Source organism: Dysidea avara, chromosome 7, assembly GCF_963678975.1.
Source record: "Dysidea avara chromosome 7, odDysAvar1.4, whole genome shotgun sequence".
Classification (NCBI taxonomy): domain Eukaryota; kingdom Metazoa; phylum Porifera; class Demospongiae; order Dictyoceratida; family Dysideidae; genus Dysidea; species Dysidea avara.
Genome location: NC_089278.1, coordinates 38,005,289 through 38,017,944, shown reverse-complemented (window position 1 = coordinate 38,017,944; position 12,656 = coordinate 38,005,289). Strand labels below are relative to the sequence as shown.

General features: G+C 36.7%; 1 protein-coding gene across 1 annotated transcript; it reads left to right on the top strand.

The window, feature by feature from the left end:
- Positions 1-17: 17 nt before the first annotated feature.
- LOC136262254 (suppressor of IKBKE 1-like) lies at positions 18-12,653 on the top strand. Its single transcript, XM_066056464.1, has 4 exons — positions 18-276; positions 331-501; positions 5,001-5,063; positions 11,883-12,653. Exons 1-4 carry the CDS (start codon positions 133-135, stop codon positions 12,567-12,569), a joined length of 1,065 nt encoding a protein of 354 aa, XP_065912536.1. The 5' UTR covers positions 18-132; the 3' UTR covers positions 12,570-12,653.
- Positions 12,654-12,656: the final 3 nt, after the last annotated feature.

Sequence of the window (12,656 nt, the reverse complement as noted above, 5' to 3'; positions counted from 1 at the left end):
ATAAGGGGATTCACTATCACACCCAATCACGTGATATTGAAAAATGGCGGCTTACGTGGGATCATAGAAACGCAACATATCGTTACTTGATAACCTTCACTCTGGTAGTTAGGAGACACTGCTTATGCTAACATGGAAATCAGCAGGGCCAAGATGGATCAATTAGTGTCGGCGACCCGTTCCTTATTCGACAAGGTACAGAACAACGAAAGGGCGGCCAGCGGTTTAATGACACAGTGTGAGACACTACAGCAATCTTTACGCAGTACACAAGAAGTGAGTGTAGTGTATCTGTGGTGTGGGGGTGTGTATAATCCGACCTCATTTTAGTACCAAGGATCCATACAGGCGCTAGGACAAGGCAGTAGCAACAGGCGCCAGCTGGTGGAGATTGAGGGGGCTTATGTGCAGCAGTTACAGGTAGAGAATAGTGAACTGAAGGTTCTATTAGAAGAGCACCAGTCAGCATTGGAATTGATAATGAGCAAGTATCGGTCACAGGTAGGTCAGTGTGTTGTGTGCGATATTGTCTTAACACGGAAGTTTTTTAGGCACTGCTTGAAATAAATTGCATAGTTTTGTGTGAAATACCACGTAAACCCCAATAGTCACAATACATAACCAGCAAATGTTGGGGATCACTAGGGATCGCTAGCTCTTTCCGTGTGGGGATTCAGGTGTACTTTGTTTTATGAAAGTGCTTAGTTTTCTAGGTAAAAAGTTATGAAACAGTTATGTGTATAGTAGTGATTCTAGCACTAGACAAGTATGTATATTCTTAACATAACAGTGATTTCAAACTTTGTTACACAATCCACACATTTTAGCTCCTCTAATATCGAGGGTTTTGCATAATTGTGCTTAAACCATTTCCACCCTCGTCTGGTCCTTACAATTGTATGTTCAATATCACACATTTGTGTTAATGTTTATGATAATCCCTTGGTAACTGTATTGAGTGTTAGGCCTTGTATCCACTGGTATGTACCCGATATGTCCATGCTATATGTCTTGCTTTGAATTCTTGATGGAACCTGGACTCTTAGAAAACAAATGGAATCTTTTTTTTTTTATCCCTACTCTTGTCTTAGTGATTTTGTTATGGTTAAAGTACCACCACATGTGTGTACAGAAAATACTGCACAAGGAGGTGTGTTGAGAGGCTAATATGGTGCCGAGCATTAGATTTTGTCTTGAGACACCTTCCAAGTGCTGTATTTTTCATATAAGTGTTAAGTGTTATAGTGTGCTTCTTGGTATTCTTGCTCAGAGTGTTCAACTTGCATGACTGAACCACTTCAATTTTCAGTGATCAGTATCCATGTAATCTATTTCTAGTCATGGTAGGATCAGTCTGGCTATTTTTAGTGATTTACAATGTCATGGATGTGATCGATTGTGCTGTCTCAGAGAGGTTGTTTTCGTGACATTCTTTACATAAATGTTCTACATGACTGTACCCAATTCTGTATTGTATTAGCTAATTGGTACTGCATGGAAATACTGTGCTTGTCAGCACTTTCCTCCTCCCATGCTAAGTGCAGTATACACTAGTTAAAGCACAACAATATGGAAAAAATAGCATTAGAGTGTGGGCGATAGACTACCATACCATAATACTATTTTTCCATATTGTACAAGTGTGGTGGTGCTTTAGCTAGTTTAAAGTACTTCCTGTTTGTCTTTGTTTGGAGTGTTCATTCTGTAGACTTGAACTGCGTAGAGTTTTCAGCCATCAGACAATCAATAAGGGTCTCTAAAGCACTTGCATGGGCAAAAGATCAAACAAATAAGAGTACTATTATTTCCATAAAGCACTGAACAGAAATATAGCACTGTGTACGGAAAATACAGCACAGCTGATCACGTGCGTAACATTTTAAAGTATCAGGAGTAGCCAAAAGGATACTATCCATTTGTTTTTAAGACCAAACTTGTAATGTACAGACACTTGCCAATTGTCTGATGGGTGAAAACTGATGCAGTTCAAGTCTACAAAATGGACGCTCCAAACAAAGACAACCAGAAAGTACTTTAAACTAGTTAAAACATTACTACGCTTGTACAATATGAAACTAAAAGTATTCGGGATTTATAGTACTTGACTCCATCTGATGCAATAGTAGTCTCTTGTCCATGCCCTTGTGCTTATTGTACACACAGTGGTGCTTTAACTAGTATTTATAGTACAAATTTGGTCATAAAACAAACAAATAGCATTATCTTGGCCACTTCTAGTGATTTAAAATGTTACTCACATGATCAACAATGCTGTGTTTTCCTTTCAGTGCTGTATGGAAATAATAGCACGACCTTCGCCCATGCATGTGCTTAAAATCTGTTGAAACCTGAGTTACGCATATTGAGATTCAAAATTTAAAAAATGTTTGGCATTAGAAAATTGTGTAATATTTTTCTCGGTATTAGAGCCAGATGAGGGCAGAAACTTTAAACACTACTGGAATAGTTTTGTTTGTAACGTTCCATGATCCTCAGTAGTCACTAGAAATGTGAGGAGTTTGTTAGATGGTTCTCTTGTAAAAGCTTGTTGTTACATGAAGCACTATGTCAAGTGTAGTTTTGTACCACTAACCAAGTACGTATGTGTGTAGTTGATAGCACTTTACCTTTTATGGTGAATGAAATTAACTAAATTATAGTTTTCAGACAAAATGATAAGGGGCCTAGTCAAGATGATGACTACAACCCTAATTACAAAATTAATTGGTTCTTATCATACAGTATGATAGTACTGTATATTTCAGGCTGTACTGATTTTACCACCTATATAAATAATACTGCCAAGGTGCCATGAAGGTATTGTGAGGATAGTTTCAGTGAAATTATTTTAGTGGAATTTTCTACTGACTGGCTGCCTGCTTCAGACAAGCATAACTCAGTTGATCTTTCGCTGTTTAATGTTGCTTCAACCTGACAGGTACCTTTTGACATACCACAGTGCATACAATGCATGTACCTCCCATTTATCTTTGCTGACAGTGCAAAGTGTCAATTGGTTGTAGTGTGGTGTGATGGCTTCCCTATACATTTGTAGCAGAAATAGTCCAGATTTTCTGCTGTGACTGGATTGATTGCAGAGGTCCTTCTCCTATAGTATTCTTTGTTTGTAACACTGTATAACAGGCTGAACAAAGCTGAAAACGAAGCATGATGGCCACTTTGTAATTCTAGTAATTGGTGGTTGGGCCATGCGCTCCAAAGAAACAATAAGCCTGGTGTCATTCTTTCTGCTATTGTGGTATTCAGTCATGATGTTACAAAAACATAAACAAGTACAAGTAAAAATTAGAAATTTTAAGTTCATCAAAGAAATAAAAAGTAGTGAAACAAGGGGAATCACCTACACCTGAAGATCTACTAATTCAGTCATGAGTATAGATTAGTACCATATAGCTGGAAATTTTAAGGTATGAAACTTTCGCGAGTAATAATAGCTTTGTGAAAATATAATTGTGAAATGTTTCAGGTTTATACACATAGCTATTACCTTACAAAATCCATTTTCTAGACTTTTGTGAAAATAAAACCGCCTTCATAAGCCAATGTGCAAGTAACTGCTGGGTGCAAACTAAACCTTGGTTGATCCGCCAATCCATGGTGAACATTATAAGCCAAATCCCAACTCTGTAGACTAATCCAAATGGAAGTTATGACTGCAAATGTAAACGCCTGTAGTTTATTTTTAGTATAGTCACTGTACAAATTGATTTCCTTGCTCTTCCTACTGTCTAGCGCTGTAATTCCAAAACTACTCTTCATAATTGTCTGAAACTTTGGTGAACCATTCCTTGAACAATGCGGATAATGCTGAGAAAATAAAAAGAAATTTGGAAGTTGTGTAAACTAGACTGGTTTTCGCTGAGATGGTCACATATATTATCTGTTAAATTCTATATCACCAAATTTAATCTCGCCAAAATATTGTATAATAAATAAGGTAACTAATATTTTTCTTTGTCCACTGTCTTTCCATTTATTGTTATATATTGATTGCATATATTTCAATGGCTTCATCTTTATTTCATGTCTGCTACTGTACATGTAATTTAGTTTAGTGATGGCTGATATTGATATTTTGCTTAGTGTTGCACCGATATGCATTTACAAATACCAATTTTTCACTCATTCCTGTAGCCGATATGCCGATGTTTACTGAATTGTATAGGTCAGGGGAGGAGGAGCAAAAATCATCTAAAGTTTATGTGTATATAACATTAACTGCAATAATTTAATTACTTGCGTGGGCGACTGATTCTACAATATTTGCTTCCAGTGTGCCACTAACCCCTTTCATGGAAATTGAAGCCAAGTAGTTATAAAACACCTAAGCTGAACAACTTACTACAGCCTTGCAGCCACACTATTTACAGATAAACAAGCTTAAATAGTTATAAACAGGTACAGCAAATAAATGTTTACCGCTTACCTCTGCTTTTACTGCTTTCTTTTAATACTGTCACATGTTTATTACTGTCATTAATGACTGAGGTTATCGGCAAATAATTTTGTCTTCATAGCCAATACTGATACTTGCAAAATCACCTTATATCGGCTGTTACGATTATTCAACCGATTATTGGTGCAACACTAATTTTGCTATACAATTATTGTCATGATCAAATATCACAATTGTCGCGATTATTGTCCACTCAACTCTTGTAATGAGAAATACTAAACACATGAATTGTCAATTAAATAGTAAAATCACATTGATAATTTCTCTGACTATCAAGCAGTTTTATTGAACATTCTTAAGTCTTCTCAACTGTTTTTTATTGAGACGGTCACAGTTACTAATGCTTCGCTTTTTTGGCTTTGTGTGTTCGTATATGTAAATACTTACAGTACATGTTGTATGTGGGACTGTATTTTATATAATGTTGTGTGTGTACACAGGTGCTTATGAAATTTGTGAGATATTCCCTTAAACATAATAGAATACACTTAATAGTAATTATTAGTTATCTAATCCACTACAGATACAAGCATTATTAGTGGCCAGAAACTGTGACAGGATGAATGAGGAAAGTGTACTAGAAGAGGTACAGTTGATCCATCTATTTGTATTTGTTCTTTACTAAATGTACTATTATTGATTATGGGTGTGGCTGGGATGTGAGCAAATGAAGTATGCCAAACACTGATGATTTAATGCTTACAATATTGAAAGTTATTGAAGGATAATAGGTTGTGCTACTGGTATAAAAAGCCAGTGGTTAAATTGTGAATTTTCGATATATTATTTTTGTTGATATCCATCAATAATATTCTCTGTGCGAAACCTTGATATTCCTGTGGGTGTGTGTTATGCTTCTTAGAGTCAGAGATTGTGTGTTTACGACAAGTCTAAGATAGATCCAAAAAAGTCTGTTATTTCAACTTGTTTGTTGCTCCATTACACCATTACAAACTTCAAGGGATGAAACTTGAAATTGCTTAATGTTTAAAAGTGAATTTCTGGTTTCCTGAAATTGGTTTGGGGAAAACTGTGTGTCTAAGTGTTGGTATGTCTGTCCAATACCTACTTGAGCAAAGAGGCTTTGAGCTACAGATAATAAACCTTCAATAAAGGCTGTTTATGTACTGTATTAAAACTTAACTTTCTGTTTTCATTTTCGTCGTGTTTACTTGAAGCCTGGGTAAAAGCAGCCATGAGGCTTTGTGTTGAGAATTTGCGTATGAATACACAATAGATAAAGTATAAAACAGTTGAGAAGTACACAATTTGTGGTTTAAAGTGGTTTTGGTCTTTCCATAGCAATGCATAGCAACATGATTAATAAAATAATTATAAAATGTAACACTTTCACACCTCAGATCAAAGAAATTCCAGAGGATACATTCTCCAGGGAGACAACTAAATGTACACCAGTGTACATTGAATTGTATCGCAGGAAAGTGGTTGCACTTCTAAAAGTGCAAGCCACTTTCATCAAAGCAAGCATGGCCTTGGTGTGGGTGAGATTTCACAAGTGTTTTGGCATGTTTTTGAATGCGGACACACCCACATTATGGACGACACAAGTTAATTAACCACTCTATAATGAAGCTTGCCCCTTTAGGTCTTAAGTATACATTGTAATTAGTCTGTAAGCTACGTGAAAGCATAAAAACACTGTAAATTCCCTGAAATTTTTCCTACTCGACTATTCTGTGATATCTGTAGGACTCATCCATTTATAACAATCGTAGCTACAACATTACTTGCTGCTTAATCATAATGGAATCTTTCAGGCATGCATATAAAACGAATCCAGTATCACACTCGTATTGGCATCAAGGCTATCAGCCTGAAATGGAAGTGTTACATATTAGCTGTAACATGGGCGCTTGTGATTTGCCATATATGTATGCCTGCAGCCCTTGGGCTATGCCCTCGAGCTTTGGGCATGCGTATCAGGCAAATCACTTGTGCCCATGTTACAACTATAAAATGCTGTATGTATTATTACAAACAAGGTGAGAAACAAAGCTGCAATAATAGTAATACTAATATAATAGCATGTTATGTGTTTTTTAATTCATTAAGAGTTAATAAATTCAAGGGATAGTATTTACTGGGTACCTCAACTTGTTTATTCATAAAGTTCTAGAAGCAACCAATGATGATTAGTTTTGTGTGATATAGTTTTGTGTGATATAGAATCAGAATATTGTGATACTCTGGCGGTATCGTGATACCAATATCATGCTCGCATATCAATATTTTGATTGCAAAGTGAAGGTTTGCTTTTGTGCAATTTAGCAGTATAGCTTCTAGTTTGTTATATAACTGGTACCGTGAAAAATTATCAAATTTAATATGGAAGTCTGCTGTACTTCTGCACTAGAACAGTGTAGCTGGGTTGCTTACCACTTTCCCGAACGTCTGTTGTTGACACCTTTGCTGTCACCATTAATCATCTGGTTGGCTGAAATGTTTTCTCTCTTGACAAACATGGCTAGGACGAATATTGAAGTTACCTTCAAACGTTCGCTAATAAAATGTTTGAACATTCAAAGCTTCGGTGTTAGCTTGAAAGTTTCTTGTATTTATACACATTTTTCTTAAGTTTTAATTTTCTAAATCTATTTAATAAGTTTGTAAGCCTTTGGAAAGTGTATAGCAGCAGTACTGAATGACGCGATCGATCGATTGCAAATGGGTGTGTCCGCTATACTGCAATCATGCATAGGTAAACACCAAGTGGCTAAAAGGACGTTTTCCATGCACGTTATAAGGTGTTTTAAGGCTACAACTATGGTAGCAAGCTGAACTGTCAACTGCAATGATTTAAAAGTGGGCATGGCACACAAAAATCAATCACGAAGAGATGATCATTGATTACGCAAGAGGAATAAGCAGCTGCAATAAAGATAACGACGTTTATTTGTAATTCTTTTGTAGATTATGAGTGCATTACGAAGCTTCGAAGAATACTTTTATAATTCAAAATTTACTTAACCTTCGAACCCACGAAACATCCGAAGTTTCATCCCAGCCCTAATAACAAATATACACACTAAAATTTTAGCAGCGACGGATACATTATTTTGTACCACTTTCTATTATAAATAAACTTGTTTGTACCTCTGTAACGTACTAGTATACTGCTTCTGAATATTATACAACAGCTTTATGATAAATTTTGTTTCTTCCATGACAACTATAAAGTACATAACTGAGTTCAGCTCTCTTTAACATGTGGTCACAGAATTCAAAGGCAAATTATACTGGAAAGTCCATAAAATTCTTTCAGATCCACTAGAATCAGTTGATAGCAGCCTCTTACCACACTCTTTTAATGGCAAATGGAAACCTTTATTATTGTAGTAGTAGATGTGTCTATGCTGTTTGGCAGAGACTGCAATCATTATATGTACAGGGTGTATCTCTCAGTATCTGATCATGACTTGCTTTGAGAATTTAGGCTATTAACAGCTGTACAACATGCATTAGGACACTCATTGGAATTCCTATTCAGCCAGTGCTCTGAAAAGTGATAAAGGGAATGAGCCCTTATAACCTGAGTAATCTGCCTCCCAACTTGCCTTTGAGATTTCCGTGTACATCTATTACACTAAATACTGACCCTTTCTTGACCAGTTGAAACTTGTACAAACTTTTTGCAACATCCTGTTATGATACAATGATGTATACAAACTGTGAATGTACGTCCGTAACAATGTAATGGACCATTTCAGGAAATAGCATGTTTGTTTTTCACAAAATAACGTACAAATAATTAAATCCACAACAAACTGACAAAGTATGCACCAAAGTGTTAGAACAAGTCCCTACCCACAAAGCTTGCTCATGGGTAATTACATGGCAGGGGGGGGGGGGGGGGGGAGGACAAGCCCACATCAATTTGTAATGGAATTATGTAAGGCCCTTAGTGCTACTAAAATATATTTAAAAGAAACGGATTCTTCTACCTCTCTATAGGGATATATTCAACACAGATGGTTGTTTGTGGTTGTTTGATAAATGCGGAGACCGTTAGTGGTGAATTGGGGATCACCATGTGTTGTCATTTTGGAACGCTGATTTCTTCGTAACGGCTTTGTATTTCTTCACAAAAATCACACCTTTGTAAAGTACAAGCATGGTAGAACTCAAATATCTATCAAACCTTGTTGACCTCTTTATCGATATTTTGTACAGTAACCATTTGCTCACATCAATCTTACATACACTTGACTGTTTTATTAGAGTTTGCTGAATGCTCTATTAGAATATCTTGATTGTTTATTAACCATTATCTTGAGAAGTGAAATTGTGTTAGTTAAAGTATCTTCTCCTGGCATCGGGGTTGGTCTTCAGCCCAACTAACCTTCCTTTCTCTATGCCTAGCTATGTTAGCAAGTTTATTTAGAACTTCTTTACAATCATTAAACATTGAGATCATGAAATAATCGTGAAAACTCATAACAATGACCAAATTTAGGTGGTGAGACTTAGTAATGTGGGTGGGGCATCTAAAACATAAAATTAACAGTAGGTATAAAATTTCTTCCAAATCTAATGTTGTGAAAATTGTACTGAAATGGAAATTTCACTTACCATTTTATTGAATAAGTAGGTTGTTTGTATCATGCAATGTGCAAAAACACTGATGTTCTGTGCTGAGATATTTAGCCACAAAGTCTAGTTACGTCATGTTGTGAAGTATTGTTATTGCACTTTGCAATGGGGAAGGTAGATAAACGGTGAAAGTCTAACGTGCAGGTGGTAATACCAAGCGCCGCTTTAATGGCACCTCATGGGTACTACAGTTTCTTTGTCTGATGCATTATGATGTAGTGTAATTGACAAACCACAATACACTAAAATGTATTATATAAACAAAATCTGACTAAATCACACGCACCAACCCACCCCACTAGCAGCAAGGATTGATAACAGCCAAAGTGTATTTTACCATTTCAGTGAACCTTTAAGAAAATTCTCCACTGCAATTACCTTAAATCCACCAAGAGTTTATGATATAAGTAAATGAAAAGTACTTGTATTATAACTCTTGTAGATAAATGTTCTATTAAAATTGTTTCTAGATTTCACAAAACATTGTAGCAAATTTTGAAGAAAACAATTTTTTGTGGGAGAGCACACAAAACATGTATACAGGCCCCTCTAGCTGCAGTGTGCTTTACACACTGAATTTCTTAGCTGCCACCCTTTGATATTACATCTTGTCAACTCTCCTAAAATTTGAAGGCTGCACTCTTCAATCTGCTTGCCTGCTTGCCAGCTTACCTGACCACAGTCAGCTGGTTGTCATCTCCTAACCATATCGAAGCGTCACTTTCCGCATCAACGCTTTCTGTATTAGACACCACAAATTTATTTAAAGTAAGTGCTCATGCTACTGTAAGAGATATTACTAACTAGTAGACACTCTCCCTGTAGCTGCGGGATAGCACACCCCTTTATGATCTAGCAGCACATATAATGATCAAGCACCATGACACGCCTCCTAATATTCAATCTGTACTTATTACAATTGATCATATCAACCACCTGCCAGCCAGCCAGTTTTTCCTTCTGTTATTTTATGTAAATAGTGAACATTTGCTTTGCATGGTATACCTCCTTTAATAATTACACAATTAGATAATCATTGGAAACTCAACATAAACAACAATTTTCTTAGCTGTTTTCTGTCATGATGTAATTATTAGTTGTTGTGGTTCAGGTTCAAGTTATAGTTAGAACAAGCCAACAAAGTTTCTACACTATTTAGAGAATGATGTGGGTAGTCAAGCCTACATCTTCCGAGAGACTCTAAATAGAGTAAAAACCAGTTTCAGCTCATTATGAAAATTTCCATGAGCTAAGTTGGTAAAGGACTGTGGTTGCTAGTACAGTGAAACCTCTATAATCCGACGCTCATTGGGATAGTGTCGGATTAGCAAGGATGTCAGTCAGATTATTGAGAAACCTCTCTAATCTGACACCTCTGTAATCCAGACATTGTTTCATATACCAAAAAGACTTTTTCTATGTAATACTACCTTCGGTGTATTGAGATTCTTCCATTAAGTAACACTCCTTAAGTGTGTGATTTCAATCTCAAATAGTTCCTGAAAACTACTGAGAGTTCCAGAGATATTTTGGGGATAACCCAACCGCACTTTGGAAGGAAGAAATGCAATAGTGAGAACCACCCATGTCACAATAACCTGAAGTTAATGGACAGAAGCTTGCAATCCTTTGGGGTTGCTTTGAAGTGAGCGCATAAATGTTAGGAATGGTACTAAGGCCTTACGGAGATAGCTAGTCAAACTGGTTTTGAGACTGTGTTGGCATTCCAGACCTGCCCTGCTAGTTAACCCTGTTTAACTTGACCTGCAGTTAAACTTGCATTAATTGATGTTTTTAAGTTATGTTCAGTTGTTTTCTTTCAAAACAATTGTTTGTAGTAGAAATTTGAATTGCCAACTTCACGTACTATCTGCCATCTCCATCATCATCATCAGCAGGCACTACAAGTCTCACTCTAAAATTGAAAGCAAGTTCCCAAGTTGGAGCCCCAGACACAGTGGTGGTGCTGGAAATTTTACTAATGTATGCATGAAAGTTTGTAGCAATATTCCACTAGGGCCAAGAAAGTCACCAGACAATGTTCATGTGATCAAGTGCGTGGGAAGCTAGGGTCAAGCATCTCTTGTCATTAGTGTATCAGCACCAATGACACCTGAAAACATACATAATCTAAGGGCTACTTCGAAGCCTGTAAATAATGAGCGAAAGGAAGTGGCAAACTGGTATTTGATGTCTGAAGACTTGTGGTTACTAGAAATCTACTCACGGCTTTTACTACATTCATCATATCTAAAGCCAAAAATGAAATAAGCCTTACTGTTTACTTACTTCCTGGACAAGACAGATATCAGTGATTGGCGCTAACTTTTGACACTATCAATTCGAAAAGTAAATCTCACTCACTACTTAAATTTTCTAATACGGAGTATTTTCATGGTGGGTCATGTTACCGTTCAAGTCGGACAGTTTAATTGTTCCTACTACATGTGAGACCACTAACAAATTAGTACAACAAATAAGGAACTCACAGGCCACACCATTGTTGAAGTAAACACAATGAAAACAACTTGTAAGAAAGCTAACCTTTGTGATTGGCTGTTACTAACAATAGCATAACATCTTGTAGGAAGCCATAATTGGCTTGTGAGTAACATACATTTTTAGTTCTTGTCTTATTTCTTATTCATACCTGTTGATTATGATACAATGTATGTAGTATGTACAAGCATGTGGATTGGTGTGTGTAGTACGTGCATACATGTGTGCAAGTATGTTGTGCATGCATGTCACCGTGTGTGTGTTTGGATTCACTAAATGTTTGTTATTGTGTTAGGAGTTGGAGAGACGTAAACTACAGCTCCATTGTGTGGCCCAGACTATTCAGAAGGCATTAGACTGTGACAGGGAATACAGTTACTGTACTCAGCGACGACTATCTCAACTGGAATTTGAGAACAAAAGTCTCAGAGAACTGTTGTCCATTGCCAGTGAAGCTAGTGTAGGATCATCACTACTACACAACTCTGTGGTGGTAAGTTCAGCTGCTACTACCGATACTACATCAGAACTACAAGATGACACAACATTGTCTTCTCCAAAGTCATTGTCTTTGTCACCCCACTCCAGTAACAGTGACAGTCATCGTCATCAAGTGTTTAATACCTTATATGGTAGTGGTGATGAGCCACAGTTTAAAAGTACTCCGTCGTTCATTAATGACAATGATGAATGCATGCCTGTCACCACCACCCCAGCTGTGTCACCATTAGTGTCACCTCACCTCCCAGGGGATAACAATGCTCCCTCATTATTCACAGCTGCTAACATCAACAGCAGTAACAGGCTAGCAGAAAGTAGTAATGACTTAGAGGAGGACATTGATGATGTAATAACTACAGACTCATTTGATTCAGGCTCATCCACACCATTAGCTGCTGCTGCTGGTACTGATCCAATTAGTAGTAGTAATAATAGTAAGATGTTATTGAGGAGAACAGAAGAATATGTATCTAATAGATAGGATATTATAGTGAAGTGATAGGTGTTTTATTAGTGTGATTGTTATTGTACATAATTTATTGATATTATGGGTAATATTTTCTACTAG